Genomic DNA, 26,340 nt, shown 5'->3' on the forward strand with positions numbered 1-26,340 from the left:
TCTTCTTCAAGAATCTCCATGGCTGAAAATTCCTGAAACCATTTCCAACACAACACCATGAACATACCCATTCCATGTAAAGTGAGTGGAAAAAATCTTGTCTTCCTAAAAGACTGTGCATGCAATGTAGATGAACAAAGAGACAGAGTGCTAACCCATTCACCACACACACGCAAACAATGAGATCGAATCTTGTCGTTCTAATCTAAAGCAATCAACTGTGGCAATTCACAACGGAAATGCCCATGCTTGGTGCTCATACTTTCATGTGCTCGTTCTATAACTGTGTCGTGCCAAGGAAGAGACAGGGAATGTGACTTCCTTGAATGCATTCTTTTCAAGTTTTCATGAAAAATCCGCATACATTCGTGCTCATTCATGAGGGAAACGTGCTCAACGTCCAATATGTCATGCCTAGGAAAAGGGATCACATAAAGAAGTTGGCTAAAATACACGAAACGATCACGAATGAAACACTCGAACAATGCGTGCGTAACAATCATGCGAACACATAATAGTTCCTGTGAGGGTTCTTGAGACCGAGGCTCGAGAGCCAAGATCGCTTCTTCGTGATTGATCGAATCTGCAACGAGGTTAGCTTTGCTAGAAAGCATCCACTAACACATCATCCTTGTGAACAATCACATCTTCTTCATGCAAATCATCATGCTTGTCTTTGTCATCCAAATCATCATGCAAATCATTGGCATTCAAATCGTCATGCTCATCATTATCATTCAATTGATCATGCTTCTCATAATCATGCAAATCCTGTGTATCATGCTTGGGAGAAGAAGAGACTAAGAGAGTCTCCTTTTCGTGATTCTGTGCAAAGTACGCCTGTACTTGAGAAAAAAGTCGCAAGAACTCTTTGTTTTGTCGGTTGCTCTGTTCTTGTATTGCTTTTCTTTCTGCTTTGTCTTCTGCGTGCCTACGATCCATTTCTGCTTTTCTTACTTTGGCTTCCAAGCGTGCTTGCTCGCTCTCACACACTATGGCTGCCATTCTTTCTTGGTACTTACGCTCTATGGCTGCGATTCTTTCTTCGCTTTCTAACTTCTTGTCCATCATCCTCTTGTCGAAAGCCTCCATAGGAGTTAGTGCAATCCTTGTCGTAGATGGAAAAGGAGGAGGGTCGGAAAAAGCTCCTGGTGGGGAAAATTCTTCTTCGCCTCTCTCATGCTCATCACCTCCAAGCGAAGTATCCATTCCGCTTGGAGTGATGACCATTCTGAAGTCGTGGATTCTTGTGGGTTCTTAAGTTCACGAGGAACTTGGGTTCTTGGGGGTCTTGGGTTCTTAGGTTCACGAGGAGCTTGGGTTCTTGCGTTCTTGAGGTTCTTGAGGTTTTCTTTCGCTTGCAAACCGTGTTTGAGAAGGATCTTCTCTTCACCCGAGTTCTACTCCTTTCCGCGGGCGCACCCTTGGCGGCCTTGCGCTCACACCAAGGTTGCTTTTTCCCACCTCACGTCGATTGGCCGGCCGCTAAGTGCACGGTCCGCTCTCAATGAGTGAAAAGAGACACAAGGGGAGGCTGGACAAGCCCTTCTTTCTTGGGATTCCTGTCACTCTTCAACAAAACACGATTAGGAATCGACACACCCAAGCAAACTTGGGTTCGTGCGACCTCAACAAGCAAAAAAATTCTTGTGGTTCTTGTGGTTCTTGTGGTTCTTTCCTTGAGTGATACAGAACACTGTCAAAGCTCTGATACCAATGTTAGGTGGAGCGGAATGATTGTTTGCGCTTTGCTCAAGATGAGTGCTCCGAACTGTGCTCAAGGTTCATTTTAGTTCTTACGGAAGAGAGAGCGTAGTCAGCAGTCAGCGCAAAACACGAAAATCCGTACAACATGCCACGTCATCAACCATCGTGATTTTCGAAAATCTGCCATGTCATCAGTGAGATTCGCAATTCTTGTGTGTGTGTGTGTGTGAGTCTTGCTTTATTTTAATTCTTTATGTCACTTATGGCCCCATTGGACGGGGTCCCCATAAGTTGGTAGGACTTCTTCTTCTTTTGCTACTTGTTCTTCTTAGGGTTTAGGCCCCTCGGCCAACATCTGTAAGTTGGCTCCATTCTTTAGGCTTTGACACAATCATCACTTTGTGACGTTAGCCATTTTTCACTTATTATTTTTAAGTGACTTTTGTTGGAAACTGGGCAGGGCAAATGAGCCTAGTATATATAAAAGAAAACCTAGCGCTAGTGCAATCTAGCTGAAGAGGAAGAAGTGCACAGGCAAGTAACTTGCAGAAGGCCTCTCTCTTCTCTCTCTCTCTCTCTCTCTCTCTCTCTCTCTCTCTCTCTCCTCTCAAGAAGGCCTGTGTCACCAGCGTGTGACTACTATTTATCCTTTTTGTTGATTTCTTTCTTATTATCTATTTACTTTCACTTTTTGGAAACACCCCTCGGGAAATCTAACTGCCCTGCATTGCATAGCTAGTGTGGAACTGTCCAGAGGGAGTCCAGGCCTGAGGGCAAGAGAGCACTAAGGTTGGACAAGGACTATGGTTAGCCAAGTGGGGTCATTGACTAGCCAAAGTGGAATCCTTTGCTACAGAGGCTACATTTCAGTTTTGGATGTGGCCGCAGTGTACAAAGAGGGTCGGATGACCTAGAAAGATACAATGGCAGCATCTCCTAAAATTTAGGGAACTGCTATTTTTGGACCTGAAAATGTGTTGGCGTCATTACCTCCGGAATGACAAAGGGAACATTTTCTTACTCTGCCGTGAAGTCAACTGGGCAAACGGTTGGGATATTTTTAGGCGGCAACCCCGAAACGGGAAAATGCTTGTAAATGTGCCAAGTGGCACATTCTGGTGCAGTTTCCAATGCAAGAAGGAGTTGGCGCTGAATTTGAAGGGAGAAGGGCTCATTTGCTGATTTTGTCACAGGTTAAGAGCTATGGAGTGCTTGTTTTCCTCTTATGCACAGTGCGGTGCCAGGAGTGATGCCCTGCACGCTACGCACTGCCCTCTCTCTCCCTTTGGCAGTATGTTATGCCCCTCTAGTGGGCTCTTCATTTGACCAATGTACAGTTGTGTGGGTTCATGCGCGATTGCCGAGGCAAGAGCCTCTTGCACAGGTACTGGATTAGCTAGCGGCTAATCCCCCCGCAGGTACAGGTGAATTCGGAGAGGTTTCACGCCAGAAATCTCGTCCGATTCAAAGGGCAAGTAGCCCTACAGGTGCGGGAGCTCGAGGACTTGCTAGGGATGCGACCGGCACGCGAAACGGAGCCCGAAACAGCGAATTACAGCCTGCTGTGTATTTTTGCAGGTTTAGGGTTTTGGCCCTAAACGGACCCTAATACCCCCAGGAGGTTCGGGGACGCAAGGGGACCGCTGTACAGGCGATCTGGCGCATTTTCAGGGCTGAAAACAGAGAATTCAGCGTGCTGCAGATTCTCGCCAGGTTTTGCAAAGTGCCCGTATGCGTCGGGAAAGTCAGTCAATGCGTGGGAATACTGACCGTGAAGGGTTCTAGTACAGTTATGCTGCCGAAATCGGGCTGGAACAGTGGAAATTCAGCCGAGTTTGTGCGGGGCAGCTTGTAGGAACCACAGCGTTTATTCCCTCTTTTTGACAATAAAGAAATACCGAAAGGGGCGCCTAAGTTAGGGGCCAATCTGGTGTCCGTCTACTCATACAGGTGCAATCTAGCAGCCTGTATCCCTCTCCCCTTTGTTGTGTCTTGAAAGTACAGGTAAAATAGACGACTAATAATGGGTGAAAGCTAAATCAAGGTTTAAAGTAAAGTCTACCGCCCTTTTTGGATTGAACAGGCCGGTTTCATGGTTCCATCGACGGGATTAAATCACTTTTTCCCATAGAAGTGAGCCTTGGTCAGTTTTGGGCTTGAAGACACAGGGGATCATAGACCAGACACAGGAATTGCAATTATGGCTGACAGACCAGATGATGTGACTGAAGAGGTTTCCTCTTCACAGGGTCAACAGACACATGAAGTGGGTGAGTCCTCAAGACCACCACAGACAGATGACGATATATTCAGGACCCAGTTGGCTACTGCTGTGGCTATGTTCACACAAGTAATGCAGAATCCGAGGTTTTTAGCCTTTCTGCAACCTCCTGTTCCGTCTCAGCAAGTTGGGTCACTGGATCATATTCAAAAGCCTGTTAAGGCTCGAGCACAGGTGATTCATACCGCACAGTCAATGGAAACACCTGTACACTTGACGGAGAACATGCAGTCTCCACAACGTATGCCTAAGGTGCAAGAACAGGTGGCTGAGATGCCAGTCTTTCAAGCTGTACCAGTTCAGCCCGCCACCTTTCAGCAGCCTATAGCTGGTTCTAATGGGCAGGGAAGCAACCTACAGGCTATGCAACAGGTCTTCCCACCACCTTCAGTACACCCTGGCTATTTTGGAGGTGGATCGGTATTCCAGAGCATGGCTGGTCATGCACCTGGAAATCAGTTTTACACGCCAGGAACAGTGTTTGGCGGTGCTCAAACGATGATGCCTAACCCCATGTACAGTGTCATGGGTATGCAACCAGGGTTTCAAAGCACTCAGGGAATTTGGGATGCCACAGGCAAATTTTGGTATGGCTGGAATTACAAATCAGCAGCCAAATATGGCATTTCCAGGTCAAGTTAATAGCGGCCAAGGAACACAGATGAACCCTAATAGTGTTCCCATGTTTCAGTCACTTCCATATGACAATTTAACGCCGCTGGAGAGGCCAACTCCGTACAAAGAAGGTGGCAAAGGTGTGTCATTCACGACCTTTACAGGGTTTGATGACAGGAAGAAGGCTCTTTCATTCCTCCAGCAGTTTGATAAGGCCTATGCAGGGGGAAACTTTACAGAGGCTTCAAAGGTCCGCAAGGCAGCCACTTTCTTGACAGGGAATGCGGGACAATGGTGGACAACTTTATTGCTTCAAGGGCAAGCTCCGTCCACATGGATTTACTTCAAGCAGATTTTTGCAGCAGCATGGTTATCTGATGATTTCGAAGCAGATGTCATGACAGAATGGCACCAGCTTAATGCTGCCACTTGCAGAAATCTGGATGATTACAATCGGAAGTTTTGGAAAGCTCTACTTCCAGTAACTTCCTATAGGTTTGTGCCATTGACAGAACAGATTGAAAAATACTGTTGTGGCCTACCCAAAGGATTGAGAAAATACTGCACGAAGACAAAAGTCACTACTTTGACGCAGCTCATCGAGGTAGCAAACACTGGCAATGGTTTGCTCAAGGGAGAAGATTGTGAATTTAACACTGGCGTCAAGGCAGGATCAGGCAAGAAAAATTCAGCCAAGAAGCACGTTCCCAATGAGGCTCCTAAAGGGACTCAGGAGTCGGCCAACGCAGGGAAAGACAAAGCTACGGCTGAATCAGAAAAAGGACCAGCAAAGAAATGGAAAAGACGTTTTCCTCGCAAGTCAGAAGAGCAAAAGAAGGTCCTGAGGACAGAGAACAAATGCTTTATATGTGAGCAGCCTGGCCACATTGCTTACAATTGTCCTACAAAGAAAAGGCCAGCTGATTCTGAAGACAAGGAAGACAAGAAAGGAAAGAAGCCCATGGCTGGTCTAGTGCCAGATATGGTGGGCGACAAGCCAAATTCAGATGCAAGTGAGCTTTGCAGAGCATGGGGAAAGGTTAGGGATCAAACAGTGCTTATCTTCTTTGATCCAGGTGCCAAAGCCAACTTCATTTCCCCAGAATTGGCTTCAAAGTTGGGAATCAGACCTGAAGAGATGGGGTATACAGCAGAGGCAGGTTTGGCATGTCCTGGCCATACAGAGGCTGTGACACCCATCATTGGAAAGTTGCGTCTACATATCCAGTCCTATGTAGATGCTGAAGAATTTTACATCATGCCACTGGACGGATGTGATGTGTTGTTAGGTATTCCTTGGTTGTTTCGTGTACAGGGAATCATGGATGCCTACAACAAAAAGATCACTGTACAGAGCAGGGGAAAGACTCACATTCTGGATGTAAAGCTTAAAGGGGAGTCTATTCCTACTGTATCAGCTTCTGCTATTACTTCTGTAATGAAAAAGCATCTTTCTGCGTACTTGGTTTTTGCACGTGAAGTGTCAGATTGTGATGAATCAAATTTATCTGTGCTAGATAAAGAAAGGTCAATGTTTTTACAACAGTATAGTGACTGTTTTTTCGATTCATTACCGTCTCAATTACCGCCAGAGAGACCCGAGGACCATGCGATAGATTTGGTGCCAGGCAGTAGCCCACCAAATAAGCCTCCGTACAGGGTTAGTGCGGCTCAGCAGAAAGAGATAATGGGCCAAGTACAGGAGTTGTTAGAAAAGGGGCTGATTCAGCCCAGTTCATCTCCATTCTGTTCTCCAGTGTTGTTGGTGCAGAAAAAAGATGGCTCATGGCGTATGTGCATCGACTACCGTGCACTGAACAAGAATACCATCAAGAATAGGTTCCCTATACCTAGAATTGATGATATTATGGACAAATTAGAAGGAGCAGCTATGTATGTTTAGCAGGATAGATCTAAAGAGTGGGTACCATCAGATCCGCATTAGATCAGAGGATGTGCACAAGACTGCTTTTAGAACGACGTTTGGCCTTTACGAATTTTTAGTGATGCCCTTTGGTCTCACAAATGCTCCTGCTACGTTCAATAGGATGATGGACAGAATTTTCCGTCCACACCAGCAGTTTGTTGGTACATTCTTTGATGACATGATAGTCTACTCAAAGAATGAAGAGGAGCATAGGCATCACTTGGCCATTGTGTTCAAAGAGCTACGCAGTCATAGGTTGCTCATCAATGCAAAGAAAAGTGAGTTTTTTCTGGAAGAGATTCACTTTCTGGGACACATTGTCTCAAAGGATGGTGTCAGAATGGATCCTGCAAAAGTTGAAGCGATCAAGTCATGGCCAAATTTGAAGACGGTGCATGATGTCCGAAGCTTTTTGGGACTATGCTCCTATTACAGAAGGTTTATCCGAAATTTCGCTGAGATTGCTTCACCTTTACATGCTCTTCAAAAGAAGGCAGTCACCTTTAGATGGACACAGAAAGAGATTTCAGCTTTTAATCTCTTAAAGGAAAAGATGACTTCAGATCCAGTCATTGTGTTGCCAGATCTTAGGAAGTCATTTGTGGTCCAGTGTGATGCCTGCGGTAGTAGCATTGGTGCAGTGCTAATGCAAGATGGCAGGGTAGTAGCCTATGAGAGCAGAATTTTGCAAGGGCCAGAGATGACCATGCAGGTCTATGAGAAAGAGTTACTGGCTGTGATTCATGCGCTCTTAAGTTGGAAACACTACCTGCTAGGTGCAGATTTCGTTGTCCAAACGGACCATCAGACCTTGCGATACTTCTTGACACAGACAAAGTTATCTGAGAAGCATATGCGATGGGCAAATATCTTGTCCATGTTCCATTTTCAGATTGTGCATGTGGAAGGCAAGAAGAACGTTGTGGCTGATGCCTTGTCAAGGAAGCCACAAATTTCAGCTGTGTCGATTCCTTATCATCATGAACTTGATGATATGAGAGAACAGTATGCAAATGATGAAGATTTTGCAAGGGTCTTCGAGCAACTAATGGATGGACAACGTCATGAACACTATCTTCTTAAAGACGGGTTCATGATGATGCATGGCAGATTGTGTGTCACAAAGCCATTGCGACGCAAAGTTATGGAAGAGAGTCATGTCCCACCGTATGCAGGGCATCGTGGTATCGATGCTACAGTTAAAGCGGTTGAGACATTCTTCTATTGGCCTACATTGAGAAGAGATGTGGATGCCTTTGTGCGAGAATGCCTAATATGCCAAAAGGTCAAGTTTGACAGGCAAAAGGCACCAGGGTTATTGCAACCACTACCTATTCCAGATAAACCATGGGAAAGTATTGCTATGGATTTTATCTTTGATCTTCCGAGAACGCAGACAGGAAATGATGGTATTTGGACCATTATTTGCAGATTCAGCAAACAAGCTCATTTTATTCCTGTCAGGAAGAAGATAAAGCCAGATCAGATGGCACGCTTGTTTATGAGCAATATTTTCAAGTATCATGGCATGCCACAGTCGATTGTTAGCGACCGTGATCCACGCATGACAAGTTTGTTCTGGAGAGGCTTGTTTGAGAATATGGGCACCACGCTCAAATTCTCTTCGTCATTTCATCCTCAAACAGATGGGCAGTCAGAAGAGGCAAATTCTACTGTCCTAGATCTGCTGAAGTGCTATGTGTCAGAGCATAAAGGAAAGTGGGAGCAGTATTTGCCATTGGTGGAGTATGCATACAATAATACAGTGCATTCATCAACTGGCAAGGCACCTTTTGAGATAGTTGAAGGTGGCAAGAAAGTTCCTCCCATACTGCATACAAAGGACAAGATATTTGAAGCAGATAAGTATGTTCAAGACATGGATGAAATGTACAAGAAGGTCAAAGTGGCCTTAGAAAGGACTCAGGCAAAGCAAAAGAAAGCAGCTGATCGTCACCGTCGTGAAGTGGTATATTCACTTGGTGATTGGGTGCTTTTACGCTTTGAAAAGGCAAGGTTAAAGAAGATGAAGGGCAAGGAAAGACTGTTTCCAAAGCTCAGCATGCGTTACTATGGGCCTTTTCAAGTATGCGACATAATCAGTGATGTTGCATATAGGCTGAAATTGCCTGACAGTTGGAAGATTCACAATGCGTTTCATGTGAGTCTTCTCAGACCCTATGTGTGGAGTGATGTGCCAGAGGATATCCAGCTGAAGATCAGCCGGAAGTCGAGGAACTTGACGAGATCTTGGTCCCTGAACAGATTTTGGCACACAAAGAAAGGAAAGTGAAAGGCAAGGTTGCTAGGCGTTACTTGGTAAAGTTCAGAAACTATCCACCAATGGATGCTAAGTGGATGGAAGAAGGTGAACTTGCAGAGTCACCAACTGTGTTATCACTTTACCTGGAAGCCTTCGATTTGCAACCTACCTTGACCCCTTGAGTTTCAAAGCTACATGGATTGTCAGTGTGACAATGGCTTCTGAAACAAATGATGTACATGGTATTTAAAGTGAGCTCAAATCAAATACCTGTTACATGAATGTTAGAGCTGTACAGATTGTCAGTTTGGCAATTGCTCTTATGGAATGTCCAAAAGTTTGGTTAGTGCTATAGAAGTGAGTATTTCTTGTCAGTTTGTCAAGGATACAGTGATTGCTTCTATTGAAGAGTACATGTGTAACTGCATTCTTAAACTGTCGGTTTGGGTATGCTCGAAAGTGTTACGGGATCCAACGTGTACTATAAGACAGTGGCAAAATGTGCAGCTACCATTTTGTCATTGGAAAGTTAGTGACTCAAAGCAATGGCAGAGTGCGAAGCTACCACTATGTCATTGGGACAGGGTTCACACGCAGGCAATACATGAGTCGACGAGGTGTTGAATACACCAGGGTTGACAATGAGCATGTATGTGTCGTATATGTGTCGACAGGTGTTGAATACATCAGTGTTGACTAGGAGCATGTACGACATAGATGCAAACGAGGACGTTTGAGATTTCAAGAGGGGGGTATGTCACCAGCGTGTGACTACTATCTATCCTTTTTGTTGATTTCTTTCTTATTATCTATTTACTTTCACTTTTTGGAAACACCCCTCGGGAAATCTAACTGCCCTGCATTGCATAGCTAGTGTGGAACTGTCCAGAGGGAGTCCAGGCCTGAGGGCAAGAGAGCACTAAGGTTGGACAAGGACTATGGTTAGCCAAGTGGGGTCATTGACTAGCCAAAGTGGAATCCTTTGCTACAGAGGCTACATTTCAGTTCTGGATGTGGCCGCAGTGTACAAAGAGGGTCGGATGACCTAGAAAGATACAATGGCAGCATCTCCTAAAATTTAGGGAACTGCTATTTTGGGACCTGAAAATGTGTTGGCGTCATTACCTCCGGAATGACAAAGGGAACATTTTCTTACTCTGCCGTGAAGTCAACTGGGCAACCGGTTGGGATATTTTTTAGGCGGCACCCGAAACGGGAAAATGCTTGTAAATGTGCCAAGTGGCACATTCTGGTGCACTTTCCAATGAAGAAGAAGTCGAAGATTGAATTCAGTGGGAGAGCCTTGCAGTCTTTGTCAATGTTAAGAGCTATGGAGTGCTTGCTTTCCCTATGCACAGTGCGGTGCCAGGAGTGATGCCCTGCACGCTACGCAGCTCTCTCTCCCCTTTGGCAGTATGTTTTGTCTATTTGGCCTTCATTTGGACCATGTACAGTTGTGTGGGGTTCATGCGCGATTGCCGAGGCAAGAGCCTCTTGCAACAGGTACTGGATTAGCTAGCGGCTAATCCCCCCACAGGTACAGGTGAATTCGGAGAGGTTTCACGCCAGAAATCTCGTCCGATTCAAAGGGCAAGTAGCCCTACAGGTGCGGGAGCTCGAGGACTTGCTAGGGATGCGACCGGCACGCGAAACGGAGCCCGAAACAGCGAATTACAGCCTGCTGTGTATTTTTGCAGGTTTAGGGTTTTGGCCCTAAACGGACCCTAATACCCCCAGGAGGTTCGGGGACGCAAGGGGACCGCTGTACAGGCGATCTGGCGCATTTTCAGGGCTGAAAACAGAGAATTCAGCGTGCTGCAGATTCTCGCCAGGTTTTGCAAAGTGCCCGTATGCGTCGGGAAAGTCAGTCAATGCGTGGGAATACTGACCGTGAAGGGTTCTAGTACAGTTATGCTGCCGAAATCGGGCTGGAACAGTGGAAATTCAGCCGAGTTTGTGCGGGGCAGCTTGTAGGAACCACAGCGTTTATTCCCTCTTTTGAATAATAAAGAAATACCGAAAGGGGCGCCTAAGTTAGGGGCCAATCTGGTGTCCGTCTACTCATACAGGTGCAATCTAGCAGCCTGTATCCCTCTCCCCTTTGTTGTGTCTTGAAAGTACAGGTAAAATAGACGACTAATAATGGGTGAAAGCTAAATCAAGGTTTAAAGTAAAGTCTACCGCCCTTTTTGGATTGAACAGGCCGGTTTCAGCCTGGCGTTTTTCCAACAGATTAAAGCCAGCGTTTTCAGCAGCACTTCGGCATTTTCAAGGCAGCACTTCAGCGTTTCCAAGGACAGCACTTCAGCGTTTGTAAAGGCAGCAGATCAGCGTTTTTGGACAAGCTAAGCCAGTGTTTTCATAGCCAGCAGGTCAGCGTTTTTGGACAGCAGCAATCAGCGTTTTCATAACCAACCACTCAGCGTTTTTGGACAGCAACAATTCAGCGTTTTTCAGCAGAAAATCCAGCGAATTAAGCCGAAAAAGAACAGCCCGAAAAGAGCTAATTCAGCCAGACGTCGTCGTCGCCGCTCTCGTCGTCACCGTCGTCTACAGACTTAGATCCACATTGCATCATAGCCTCACGACTTGCATCAGTATCTTGTACCAGATTGTGCAATCAATAGCATAGACCTCTCTCGCCATCGAGAGAGGGGCCTTTGAAGGAGGGTTTGACAACTTGTCTGGTGTCGTAGAATGATATAATTTTTTCTGCTTAAAACTTTGGGTTCACTCTCTCATTAAAGGCACGGAAGGCTCTCCCTTCCGTAAGTAAAAGGAACCTTGAGCACAGTTCGGAGCACTCATCTTGAGCAAAGTTCAACATTCACTTCCGTTGCACCTTACATTGGTATCAGAGCTTTGGCAGAGTTCTGTATCACTCAAGGAAAGGTTATTTGAGTTTTTGGTGATGCCTTTTGGCCTAACCAATGCTCCTGCGACATTTAACCGGATGATAGAGAGGATTTTTCGAGAGTATAGACTATCTGTTGGCACTTTCTTTGACGACATCATTGTTTTCTCCAAGGATGACGCGGAACATAGAGAACATCTGCTTCAGGTCTTTCAGGCATTACGAGATCACAAGTTAGTGATTAATGCGAAGAAAAGTGAATTTTGAAAGCGCGAAGCAGAAGGTACCGGTAGGTGCGCGTCGCGATGTAGTGCAGGATTGGGGCAAGAAGCAGGAGGCGGAGTGCAGCAGAGAGGAAGCGCTAGGGATCGAACCAAGGAGAGAGAGAGAGAGAGAGAGAGAGAGAGAGAGCTTACGTTTTTGGGGAAAACTCAATAAGCGAGTTTTGGGTTTTCCCACTTTTATTATAAGTGACTTTAAAAAAATGTGTCCAGGTTCAAATTGAACCTGGACAAAGTATAAAAATGTACAAAAAAGGGGTTATTTAGGCCTTTAACCCAACAACCTCCCACTTAAAGGCATAAATGACGCCTTTAAGTTAACCAACTCCCACCAACTGTATGCAATGCTCATGTTGAGCCTTAGCAAGACTCTTGGTGAGAACATCTGCAGGGTTATCTTATGTATGGATCTTAGTCAAGGTGATTAGACCATCCTCCAATACCTGTCGTATGAAGTGGTACAGCACATCTATGTGTTTGGTACGTGCATGAAACATGGCATTTTTTGCTAAATAGACAGCACTCTAGCTATCACAACCCAACACGGGTGTATGAGCAGGCACGCCAAGTTCTTTTGCAAGTCTACCCAACCAAATGGCCTCTTTTGAAGCCTCTATGGCTGAAATATGTTCAGCCTCAGTAGTACTCAATGCCACAATTTTCTGTAACCTAGAACACCAAGAGACTGCACCACCAGCAATGGCAAATACATATCCACTGATAGATTTCCTGGTATCCATGTCATCTGCCATATCTGCATCACAATATCCCTGCAACTTTAAGTCACTTTTGCCATAATAGATACACTTTGATTGTGTACCTTTCAAATATCTCAGAATGCATTTGACAGCTTCCCAATGCGCTTTGCCAAGATTCGACATGTATCGACTAACAACTCCCACTGCATAAGCAGTGTCGAGACGAGTGGCAACCATAGCATACATAAGAGAACCACAAGCTGGTGCATAAGGGATTCCCTTCAGTGCTTTCAATGCCACCTCATCCTTTGGGCAATCTGCTTTGCTAAGCTTAGTGTATGGAGGTAAAGGTACCCCAAGAGACTTAGCATCAGCCATATTCAATTTGTCAAGTACTTTTCCAATGTACCTTTCTTGAGATAAAAACAGCAATTTCAGCTTTCTATCTCTTTTAATACGCATGCCCAAAATATGCTCTCCATCACCCAAATCCTTCATAGCAAATGTTGAATTTAGCTTATGTTTCAGAGCATAAAGACTAGTCTTATGTTTCCCAGCAGGATGTCATCAACATAGAGAACAAGTATGATGGGACTACCATCTTCATCCCTTTTCGTATACAAACAATGATCTGCATGGCTGCATTTAAAGCCTTGAGACAGCATAAAAGTGTCAAACTTCTTATACCACTGTCGTGATTGTCTCAAACCATACAGAGCCCTTTTCAGTTTGCATACAAGTTCCTCACGTGTAGGAACTACAAAACCTTCAGGCTGTTTCATGTATATGTTCTCTTCAATGTCACCATGCAAAAACGTTGTCTTTACATGCATTTGATTCAATTCCAAATCAAGCACCGCGACGAGAGTAAAAAGGAGAGCAAAAAGAACACGTAAAGTTGTAAGCTTTACAACAAGAGAAAAGATTTCTTTAAAATCAATTCCTTCTTTCTGTGCATATCCTTTTGCAACCAATCTTGCCTTATACTTGGGTTTTTCATCCACTATCTTAATCTTGTATACCCATTTGTTAGGAAGAGCCTTTCTCCCTTTAGGCAATGGCACAAGATCCCAAGTATCATATGCATACAAGGATTTCATTTCCGCTTGCATCGCAAGCTCCCACTTACTGCTTGACTCACATGATTTGGCATCTTTATATGTAAGAGGTTCACCCTCATCTGTCAACATTACATGATCCAAAGAGGGGTTAAATCTCTGCAATTGCCTTCTCAAACGAGTTGACCTGCGTACCCAATGATCTACATTCTCAGGCAACGGTTCTACATCATAAGGCAACTCATTTTCAGCTCTATCATGCTGCTGAAAATCATTCTCAACCAATTTAGGTGGCTGTCCATCCTCATTAGGAGCATCAAAATCATGTCCTATCTCTTCTGGCTCAAGGTTAACCGGCTGATTATCAATTTCAGCTTGCGGTAATGCATCATGAGGCTCTTTTTCAACATCAATGGGTGGCACGGAAGGCTGAAATCTGACTGTTTTCTTGTCAGCATCAGATTTTGTAGCATTCTCAAGCAATTTTGCCTCATTTGAACACTACATCTCAGCTACGTATTACCTTTCTAAACTGTGGTAACCACACTCTATAGCCCATTTCACCTTCTTCCCCATAACCTAGGTAGACTCCTTTAATGGACTTTATATCAAGCTTTGTTCTCAAGTCATTGCGTACATAAACAAAAGCTTCACAACCAAATACTCTCAAATGATCATAAGAGGCAGGTTTGCCAGACCAAACCTCCTCTTGAATGTCATTTTTCAGCGTACTATTAGGAGAGCGATTGCAAATATGAACTGCAATTTTCAATGCCTCCCCCCAATACTCTTGGGAAAGATTAGCGGTGGACAACATGCAACGTACTCTCTCGGATAAAGTACGATATACCTCTCAGCCACTCCATTAGAATACGGATTATAAGGGGCTGTCAACTCCCTTTTAATCCCATTTTTATCACAAAAACACTAAAATCCAGCAGATACATACTCTCCTCCATTATCAGATCTGAGACATTTAAGCTTAGTACTCTTTTGCGTAGTGACAAAAGCATGAAACTTCTTAAAAGCATTAAAAGTCTCACTCTTACTTTTCAACAAATGCATCCATCCTTTCCTAGTACAATCATCAATGAATGTAACAAAATACAATGCACCACCAAAAGACTTAACAGGCATAGTGCATACATCGGAGTGAATAAGATCAAGAGGATTAGCTTTGCGAGAGACACCAGAGTAATAAGAAGATTTCTTTTGCTTTCCATAAAGACAATCGTTACAAAAATCCAAGTTTTTGCCTTTTACATCAACCCTCTTCAGAGAGGAAAGCACATCAATACCCTTTTGGCTCATATAGCCAAGTCTCTTATGCCACAATTCCGTGTGTGAAGCAACTTCAGCAACAGCAAGAAACTTGTCAGGCAAAGCTTTACATCGAAGATAATACAAAGTACCTCTTTAGACCCTTTTGCAACAAGCATAGAGCCCTTAAGCAACTTCCATGAACCCCCACCAAAGATGGTAGTATAACCATGTGCATCTAACTGGCCAACAGATAGCAAACTCTTCTTAATGCCTGGTACAAACCTGACATCATTCAACACAAGCTCTTGACCATTGTTAAGAGCCAAACGCATAGTACCCATTCCCTCAATATTGCAAGCAAAATTATCACCAAGGTACACCTTGCCATAATTGCCTGCAACATATGTAGCAAAACACTCCAAAGATGGAGTCACATGGAATGAAGCACCAGAATCCACCATCCATGACTGGGATAGGCCATCATTGCACTGAGCAATGCATCAATGACGTCTTTCTTCGAGATAAGCATGTCTTCTACATTAGCTATCACCAAATCTGAGGGGCATGAAGCTGCTACCAAGATTTCCTCAACGTTTGACAACTTCTCAATGACCACACTAGAGGATACATTTGCATTCTCAGCATCCCTCGAGGAATCACTTGCTAATTTTTCCCCTTTCTTCTCATCTTTCTTCTTCTTATCTTGCGTTTCCTTCTTCCTTTCCTGCTCCTTCTTGAAATACCTGCAATCGGGTTTCTTGTGACCCTTTCTGCCACATTGATAACAAGTGACATCCTTAGCCTTTGTCTTGCTCTTACTTCTATTTTGAGTCCTGTTACCCGCATCACGCTTTTGATTCTACCTCTTGCATTGTAGACAGAACTGCCACCTTCCCCACTAGACTTGCGTCTAATCTCTTCATTGAGAATAGACCCTCTCACACCGTCATACATGAGGGTGGGACTGTTGCTCAAGGAGACAACCAAGGTTTCCCAAGTATCTAGCAATGTCATAAGCAAGAGCTTATCATCGAATTGCTGAAGCCCACTGTCCTGCAACTGACTCAACACACCTGTAAAGGCACTCAAATGCTCAGAAGCTGACTTCGAGTCATCAAGCTGCATATTCACCAACTTTCGCATCAAATGTACCTAGTTTACAAGTGTGGTATTTTCATAATTGGACTTTAGCTTTTGCCATATTGCATAAGCAGAGTCCAAGCGCGTGATGTCCGTCAAAATGTCATCATTGATAGCCATTTTGATGTAGGCCATAGCCTTCTTATTCAACCTGGCCCACTCTTCGTCAAACAAACCTGGCGGCTTATTCTCTTCCAATACATCTTCACAATCCTTTAAGAAAAGGATACCTTGCATGTGTTCTTGCCAGAGGGCAAAGCCTTGACCATCGAACCGTTTGATTTCCATCAAACTTTTAGTGTCAGATGCAGAAGAGGAAGAAGCCATTTTGATTCAACCACAAGTGTGTATACAAGAGAGATGCAATAGGCTGAAAATTTCAGCAAATAGAGGCAACCACAAGACTTTGCATACGATAAACCACAATTTCTTTACATGAAACTGTCCAAATCTGAAATTTCAGCTGAAAAGTGCAATTTCAAGCACCTGTACTCATCTTTTCACTCAATTTGTCGCGACAAACATCAATACATGTGATCCCACAACTTTGGTACACCTGCATATTGCTGTTTTGACCTGTTATAACCTGTAAATCACCTGTTTTGACCTAAAAACAGCCTGTTTTGGCTGTTTCGGTGACCTTTTCGACTCCGGAAGCAAGGGACTTCGCGATGGAAGCGAAATTGATCGCGAGGGAGCAATTTTAACTCGCTGTCCAGCAGACTGCGCAGGGCTTTTTTGAAACCCTAGGGCTCTGATACCAGTTGAGAGCGCGAAGCAGAAGGTACCGGTAGGTGCGCGTCGCGATGTAGTGCAGGATTGGGGCAAGAAGCAGGAGGCGGAGTGCAGCAGAGAGGACGCTAGGGATCGAAGCAGGGAGAGAGAGAGAGAGAGAGAGAGCTCACGTTTTTGGGAAAAACTCAATAAGTGAGTTTTGGGTTTTTCCACTTTTATTATAAGTGACTTTAAAAAAATGTGTCCAGGTTCTGGACAAAGTATAAAAAATGTACAAAAAGGGGTTATTTAGGCCTTTAATCCAACAAATTTTTCCTACGAAAGATGCACTTTTTGGGACACATTGCGGTTATCCATGCTCTTACTCAGTGGCGACATTACCTACTCGGAGCGGATTTCATAGTTACCAGGAACGGGAAACCGGAACGGGAACGCGGAACGGGAACGCCGAACAAAATGCCATTCCTTGTTACGGGTACTCACGTTTGAAACAAGGAACGGGGATTCAGAACGAGAACTTGGAATGGGAACGGGGAACGGAGACCTGAAAACGGCCATTCCTTGTTACTATGGCGGATTTTACTGTCTTTACAAACCATCAAAGTTTACACTACTTCTTGTCACAGAAGCAGCTATCGGAAAAGCAGATGCGGTGGGAGAACATCTTGTCACAGTTTCACTTCCAAATTGTCCATGTGCAAGGACAGAAGAATTAGGTGGCAAATGCTTTGTCTCGGAAGCCGTTGGTTCTGGCTATTTCCGCGATACATCATAGATATGGTCGATCAGTATGCCACGGATAAAGATTTTGCAGACATTTTCACACGGATATGGGATGAGGAGACTAGCGGGATATTCCATTCAGGATGGCTACTTGATGAGGAAAAGTATGTTGTGCGTTACCAGCCGTTGAGGGAAAAGGTTATGACCGAATGCCACCCTCCGCCTTTTACGGGTCACCGTGGCATTGCTACCACCTTGAAAGGGGTAGAGAGATACTTCCTTTTGGCCGAGACTCAAGAAGGATGTGGACAAGTTTGTGCGCAGTTGCTTGGTATGACAGAAGGTCAAGTTTGACAGGCATAAAGCACAGGGATTGTTACAGCCTTTGTCCATATCCACCCGCCCCTGGGAAAGTATTGCAATGGATTTCATTTTTAATCTCCCGAGAACACAGAGTGGTCACGATGGTATCTGGACTGTTATTGACAGATTTAGCAAGCAGGCTCATTTCATTCCAATGAAGAAAACAATCAAGCCGGATCATTTAGCGAGACTATTTGTGGCCCAGATCTTCAAATTACATGGCATGCCCGAGACAATTGTCTCCGACAGGGACCCCGTATTCACGAGTTTGTTTTGGAAGGCAATTTGGGAGAACATTGCCACGCGGTTGCAGTTCTCGTCATCTTTCCACCCAGAGACTGATGGACAATCTGAGATTGCCAATTCAATAGTTTTAGATTTATTGAAGTCTTACATCTCGGATCAAAAGACTCAATGGGAAAAATATCTATCTTTGGTGGAATTTGCATACAATAACATGATACACTCTTCGATGGGGAAGGCGCCATTTAAGATTATTGAAGGTGCTACGAAGGTTCCACCCTTCCTAAGCACGAAAGTTAAGATTTTTGAAGATGATGAGTACACGCACGACTTGGACACGGCTTTTACCAAGGTCCGCGAGGCTTTGCAAAAATCTAAGGAAAGACAAAAAAAGGCAGCAGATTGCCATCGTCGTGATTTGAAATTGAAGGAGCATGATTGGGTGCTCTTACGTTTTGAGAAGGCATGCCTGAGAAAGAAAAAGGGAAAGGAGAGGCTTTTTCCAAAGCTTAGTATGCGGTACTACAGACCTTTCCAGATCTCCAAAAAGATAAATGATGTCTCCTTCTAACTGAAACTACTCGGAACTTGGAGGATTCACAATGCTTTTCATGTGAGTCTCCTAAAGCCTTTTAAAGGTGATGTGCCTGAAGATGGGGAGCCTGATGACCAACCCGAAGTGAAAGAAAACGAGGAGATCCTTGTTCCAGAACAGATATTGGCACATAAGGACAGAAAGATTAAGGGTAAAGTGAGAAGGCGATTCTTGGTTAAATTCAAGAACTATCCTGCATTGGATGCCAAAAGAGGCAAAGTGGACACATGGTGACTCCTGGGCAATTTTCCCAGCTTGCATGAAGAGGGGGCGGCCATTTTGAGAGAGGAGGCTGATTTTTGCTCATTAAGTGACTACAAAGTATGTGTGAGTAGTTGATGCAGGTGATGAAGCTTTAATGGAAAGCTTGCTTCTCCCTTGCACTATGTAGCACGATGATTCCGCTCTCGTGCACCTCTCCCCCCTTTTGAATACAGAATCGTAATGCCCCGCTCAAGGGCTACTCATCTATCTGTACAGTTATGTGGGCTCATGCATGTATGCTGAGCCAAGAGCCTCTTGTCCAGGTACTGGATTAGCTAATTGCTAATCCCTCGCACGTACAGGTGAATTCAGAGAGATTTCTCGCGAGAAATCTTGTTCGATTCAAGGGCAAGTAGCCCAACAGGTGCAAGAGTATAAGGGCTCGCTACGGATGCGTTCGGCTCGCAAAACGGAGCCCAAACTAGAAAATTACACCCTACTGTGTAAATTTGCAGGTTTAGGGTTTCGGCCCTAATCGTCCCTAATACACCCAGGAGGTCTGGCGAAGCGAGAGGATTGTTAAATAGGTGATCTGGCGCAATTTCAAGGCAGAAAACAGAGAATTCAGTGTGCTGCAGATTCTCGCAAGGTTTTATAAAATGTCTGTATGCGCCAAGAAAGTCATCCATTACGTGGGGATTTTGTCTATGAAGTTTCCTAGTATAGTTATGTTGCCGAAATCGGGCCAGAACAGGTCCTTTTCAGCTCGGATTATGCAGGACAACTCGTAGGAAATCACAAGCTTTATTCCCTTTTTGATAAGAATAAAGAAATACCGAAAGGGGCGCCAGTCTTTGGGGCCAACAAGTTGTCGGCGTTTGCTTGGAGCGCTCTAGCTTCCCAAGTCGTGTAAGTTCAAACTGTTAATTCCAGTTAGACGTTTTATATGCAAAGTTTCTCTATCCTAGAGTTCAAGTAAAATAAAGTTTCAGGTGAAAGCTTTGCAAATTCTACCGCCCTACGAGCCGGTTTCACGGTTCTGTCGCCGAGATAGAATCACTTTTTCCTTAAAGAGTGAGCCTTGGTTGATTTGCGGCGCGAAAGAGCGCAGGCAACACACGAAAACAAATTGTGACAAGATTTTATATATATATATGAATTGGCCTATTTAAATTGAGAGTAGCGGAAACTAATCAGAGTACTTTTGAGAAATAACTTTGCGAGCATAACGGGTGAACATAATTGAAGATAGCAACATAATCATAGCAATTAGTTAACTTGGCATGAACAATACTTTTGCAAGAGAGAGAATTTAGAGAACATGACAACAGTTGAGGACTGGATTTATGTGGAGAAGTATTATGATTTCTCCCATTAAGAGAGACTTGTTACAATACAGTCTTTGTGTTCCTTGTGACCTAGGTGATGCAATGAAGATGGAAAACTTCATGCATCACAAACATAACATAAACTTGAAGAAAGCTTTAACTATCCCAAGCCTCAGTCCCAAGACCTCAAACACCTTCGAAGGTGGAGAGAGCTAGCAGGGAATGAGGGTAGGGAAGAGGAAGAAGAAACATTTCGTAGGAGAAAGAATTAGTTCCTCACTTATCATACTCTTGTTGCTAGCATACATAATAGCATAGTAATGAAGAAGAAGGAGATGGCAAGCTTAAGCATTGAAGCATGGCTCTTGGTTGGATTTGCACTCCATAGCCAAGAGTGTTGGTGTAGGCTCTCTACCTCTACTTGCTTGGAGAGGGAGCTCTTGCACTTTGCATAGCACAAAATGAGAGTATTTGTGAGTGTGTGTGGGTGAGTATACCCCCTAAGCAACCCCCTAGCTTGCTTGGGTCGACCCCCCCTTGTAGCTCATGCTTGAAGCTCATTGGACCCCTCCGGGCCTAGCCAATCATAAGCAGGAGGCATTACAAGCAGTAGGGGTAGCCTTGAGACAAGTGTCCCCCTTTCCCCTTTGAGAGAGAGGGCTTGATAAATGCTAAATCAATTAATTAAATCTCCTAAATTACTATTGGACCCCTTGGGTGGCCAACCAATAGGCTTCAGGCATCTCATGAAGGTAACATAGGTAGGGGCCTGACATGTGTCCCTGCTGCCTCTTCAAGCTTGGGCCTTCCTTGTGTGTGTGAGTGTGTGTGCTCTCTCTATCCCCTAGGAAAAGGGCTCGCCCCCCCCCCCCCCCCCCCCCCCCCCTCTTGTAGGGATACTTTTGACTTTTGGTGCTCAAGCACCTTAGTCATCAAGCATGACAATGCACTTGAACTAGGGGTGTTCCCACAAGCATCTCAGGCAAGCATGTCAAAGCACCTCGAACACCTTAATCAAGTAGCAAGTCAAGCACCTCAAGCATGTAGCAGGTCAAGCACCTCAAGCACCTTAATCAAGCACCTCAAGCATGACAAGCACCTCAAGCACGACAAGCACCTCAAGCAAGACAAGCACCTCGAGCTTGGGCCGGGTTCCAGCCTCAAGCTCAGCCCTAGCTTACCTAAGGTCAAAGGACTTTTACACACATTATTGGAGGTCTTCAATGAAGCTAACCCTAAGGTCTTATGCTCCATTAGTTAGCCTTGCTCTTTGATAGACCATCTCTCATTTGGGCCCCTTTACCATTGGCCCCGTGTTGAGATAGATCTATAAGCACATATCTATATCTTAACACTTGTTCCCGTTTATTCTCCTACATTAAGTGATCAATTTAATATGAGAAAATCATTTGGGTTGGTTAGATATTAGATTTTATGACAATATACATACATACACACACATACATATTTATATAGATATATACATACATACATATATATATATATATATATATATATATAGAGAGAGAGAGAGAGAGAGAGAGAGAGAGAGTCCACATAAAGTGGCGGAGTTCCCCTTCAAGATGCACTGGCCCAAACTGGCGCATTTTTCAGTACTTCTTTCTTTATTGGTAATTAGAAAGTACGATCGTCGAGAGGTGAAGCTCTACAATCTACTACCAAGCTAATTTGCCAAACTCAACCCCGAGTCGTTCTTTTGTATCTACAAGAGACCCCTAATATGGGCATCCCCAAAAAGTATGCTAACTACTAAAAAAACATACGCCCAAGAGCTGCTTGGATTTCTATGATGTCCGCACAACCCTTGCTTTTTGCGGTGCGTTTTGCAGACATGACTGCCACTACAGCAACTCGTCAAAATTTGCCACTTCAGACTCTTTCGGTCCACTTCTTGTCCATCTCTTTTTGGGTCAACATGCCATGTCATCAAATTTGTGACATAACCCCCTCCCTTGAAAGAAGAGTAATCACCCTCGATTACGCTTGCAAAACAAATAAAGAACATAAATTGGCTCAGTAGACACTAACTCTATACACCCATGCACCAGACTACACGCATCTAGCACTTGCACAAAGACATCAGAATATCAACGGACCAGCTTACCTTTCACTTTCCTTTCCTTGAGCGCTACGACCTGCTCTGGAACTTTCGTCTCTTCCACTTCAAGTCGCTGCTTTTGCTCCCTATCCTCTGGCATCTCACCCTTGAAAGGCCTTAAAAAACTCACATGAAAAGCATTGTCAATCCTCCAAGTGTCACGTGCATATGGCTCTGTGTGCCACGTGGACATGCTTCATCGACTTCTAGAGACAATTTTGCAAGTATCCCTAGATAGGAGTGTCTAGAATCCTAAGAGGATTTTGTGAGCCTGTTCACCGGACCTGCATGTTTGAACCACTCCATTAACGTAGGTTTTCCCCCAAACTTTGTTGAAGTCAAGTTTATTAATAAATCATTTTAATGATTTATTTTTTAAGTTTGTCTTCCAAATTTGCCCTACCTAAGTCTTAAAAAGTTCACAAGAAGTTTTTCGCCGTATAAATGGAGCAGCTCAGCCAACATTTTGGGACATTTAGCCAACGCCACAATTCAGCGCTAGCGTTTTGCATCTACACATCAGCCCTTCGCGTTTTTGCTACCATCCCAAGCCACCTGCCCTAGCAGCTAGCGTTTTCAGTTTTCGGCCCTTTCCATCGCTGAAGATTGCTCGGATCTGCTAACACTACTTCCCCTACTGCAGCCCGCACCTTCGACAGCCCATTGAGCCTCTTCTCGGCCATTCCCTCACCACACCAAGTGCTCACATTGCCGTCCATTATCGGCTCCATCATCACCTGTGTTTTCAGCCCTGCCCCGAAGGTGCTTCAATTTGAAGAGTTACCGCGGTGACATTCCCCATTCGAGTTAGTAGAGTCTGCATTGAGGTATTGTATGTGTGTACATTCCATTTATGCAATCAAAAGCAAATATCACATTGGCAACGGTATGGGGGGCCCTTCAAAGGTTGGTTGGGACCCCATCGGGTGTCTCTCTCTCTCTCTCTCTCTCTCTCTCTCTCTCTCTCTCTCTCTCTCTCTCTCTCTCTCTATATATATATATATATATATATATACAAGGAAAAAGGAACCATCTCTCATGCTAAGTAGCACACATTTAAGTAAGGAAAGAAGTAAAGGTTTGTGGAAGTGTAAAGTCTAGACTCAATTTCGCTACACCTGACACCAAGTATCTGTAACTTCAAAATAAGTCGATCTTTTCTTGAATCTGGAAGGGCCCATAGTATTGCATACTAAGCTTTGGAAAAAGCCACTTTTTACCCTTCCTCTTCCATAGGCATGCTTTCTCAAAGCAAAGTAGCACCCAATCATTCTCCTTCAACTCCAAGTCACGTCGATGCTTGTTTGCTGCCTTCTTATGTTGTGCTTGAGACTTCTTCAAAGCCTCCACCTTAAAAGGAGTCTCCAGATCTTGTGCGCATTGATCTTCTTCAAAAAAATTGTCCTTGGTGCACAAAATCGGTGGAACATTTCTCACGCTCTCGACGATCTCAAATGGCGTCTTCCCGTAGAAATGTGGACAGTGTTGTAAGCAACTCCACCAATGGCAAATATTTCTCCCATTGAGTCTTGTTGTTAGGAATATAGGACTTCAACAAATCCAAAACCACTAAGTTGACTATTTTCAACTGCCCATCAATCTGTGGATCAAACGACAAAGAGAATTTAAGTTGTGTGAACAGTGTTATTGTAAGCAAACTCCACCAATGGCAAATATTTCTCCCATTGAGTCTTGTTGTCAGACTCCACTGAGTTGGCTATTTTCGAGCCCATCAATTTGTAGTCACTAGTTTCCCACGGTAGATCCGGAATAGGTAAAGGTTGTAGGAGGCCTATCACTTTGTGCCTATCGAATCTGACCTACAACGCAAGTACGCACAAACTCGTCCACATCCTTCTTGAGATGAGGCATGTAGATATACTTTTCAACACCCTTCAAGGTTGCCTCAATGCCCCTGTGCCCAACAAAAGAAGAATTGTGGCATTCTGTTAACACCTTTTGCCTCAATCCATGTGTCACACAACATGAATTTTCACATCAAATAACCTTCCTTGAGAGAATATCTTCCAAAAATCTCCATATTATGTTTCCTACCAAAGAAGTCTGCAAAATCTATATCTGTAGCATACTGCTCAAGCATTTCCTCAAAATGCGGATGATACACCGCCGTGATGGTGGATATATGTGGCTTGGGAGACAACACGTCGGTCACTAAAGTCTGGCCTAAGATAGCACTGCAGCAACCCACGGGCCACAAATAGCGGCAACCTTTCATGGCACAAATTGTGTGAGGTATAGACATGCTGAAGTTGCCGCGTACAAATTGAGCTAACATGCATAATACATCTACATGATTTTCTAAAAGTTATAGCCAACAATCTATCCGTTCACACAACCACTTAATAGTTTGAAACTCTGAAATAGTAAGGCATGTGGCTGATTCCATCATGCCATGCTCCAAACAAGACATGATTGAATTGATTGAACCCAATATTTTGCATGTCTATTTTTTTTCAAATCAAATTTGTATATTCAAGTGAAGCATGAGAAAGGTGCTGGAAGTGAAACATGCTTACTAAAAAAAGGAATGTAGGGCAACTTAAATGCACACAAAATAGACTTTTGGACTACACCAAGCGAAATAACACTAAAAATGCTGCAGGCCTAGCATGCTTAGGTTATCACAACAATAATGCTCCTAATGCCCCTAATGCACATGAGCCTAATTCCTACATGGTTGATTTGAAAACCAAGGTCTTATTGTACCATTCAGCCAAAAGGAGCACAATAAATGACCTTGTTCTTGGAGCCAACATTGCTGCTGGTACTTTTAGTCTTCACCTCTGTGACCCAACCTTCAGGAAGCCAGCTAGGTGACTCGATCACCTCCCCTTTGCTTTCAAAAGGTTCATTCCCCAACAAATTCAAACCCGTTTCAGACTGAGATAAAAGCATATTTGCTTCGCCATCACCTATGGGAGTTGCATCTGCATGCATCGAAGCTGCTTGTGATCGTGTCTTTCTTCTTCCTCTAGAAGCAGTAACTCCTGAACTAGGATCCATTTGTGAAGGGACTGTTTGCCATCCACCACTTTCTCGACCCTCATTTTGAGGGTGCACCAGGTGATCGCCTCTATCCTCTGCATTGCAAGTTGAAAGTTTTTGGTTGGGGGCCTCTGTTTCAATAGGATGCTGTCTTGCTGATTGGTCAGCTGTATCAAGCGACCCAGTCACAGCCTGGTCCAAATTCATAGGATCAACGGCTTCCTCTACTTGAGGGTTAGTGTTAGATCGATCGTGGGGTTCAGGATTGAGGTGAGAACCGTGTGCAGAATTTATGGCCAAGGAACCATCTTCAAGAAAGACGTTGTATTTGGCAGCCCACGATTCTATGGTCTTCAGCATCTCCTCAATGAAGTGAATTAAGGCTGCGCCGCTTCTTTCTCCCGAGGATAAGAGCTCGATTGCCGAGGTCATGTCCTGCAGAACCTCTCGCAGTGCTTCAATGGTATTGTCGTCCATTTCCAATCCTCAAAGCAAAATTCCAAAAACCTTAGCCCAGGTCCAGCCTCTTTCCCTATAACAAAGAAGAGGAGCTTCACGTGCCCACGAGAGGCTGTCTTCGCGACAGAGCCTGTTGTCGACCCATTCTCCTTGCGAGAGAGAGAGAGAGGATTCGAACCTACACGGAGTAACTCATCGGCGTTAGTTTAATGATTATTTATTAGCCAGTGGAAGAGGAGGGTCACCAAAGGGTCACAAATGTATGTGTGTGGGGGGTAAGAGAGAGAGACACCTGGGCTAACATTAGGGTTAGCTATGGCGTAAGTAGCCACAAACAAGCAGATTAACAGGGCATAATTGTTTAGGTTACGTCCCTATCTTCCTTATCATGTCACTTCTGCACCCATCAACTATGTTAAATGCCCCATCCTCGCCAAACGCGTGGCATCCAGCTAATTCGCTTCCCCATCGCAGTCTA

At 44.3% G+C, this 26,340-nt stretch overlaps 1 protein-coding gene across 1 annotated transcript in view; it reads right to left on the minus strand.

Moving 5' to 3' along the window:
* LOC147465378 (uncharacterized) overlaps positions 1–26,045 on the minus strand; it is a 45,050-nt gene extending 19,005 nt beyond the window's left edge. Inside the window, exon 1 of the mRNA XM_086519763.1 lies at positions 25,155–26,045. Within this exon, the coding sequence (XP_086375889.1) occupies positions 25,155–25,880 (726 nt within the window). The 5' untranslated portion in view covers positions 25,881–26,045. The remainder of the gene's footprint in view (positions 1–25,154) is intronic.
* Between the last annotated feature and the right edge of the window lie 295 nt (positions 26,046–26,340).

This window comes from Adiantum capillus-veneris, chromosome 1 (genome assembly GCF_014529385.1).
Source record: "Adiantum capillus-veneris isolate H3 chromosome 1, ASM1452938v2, whole genome shotgun sequence".
Classification (NCBI taxonomy): Eukaryota; Viridiplantae; Streptophyta; class Polypodiopsida; order Polypodiales; family Pteridaceae; genus Adiantum; species Adiantum capillus-veneris.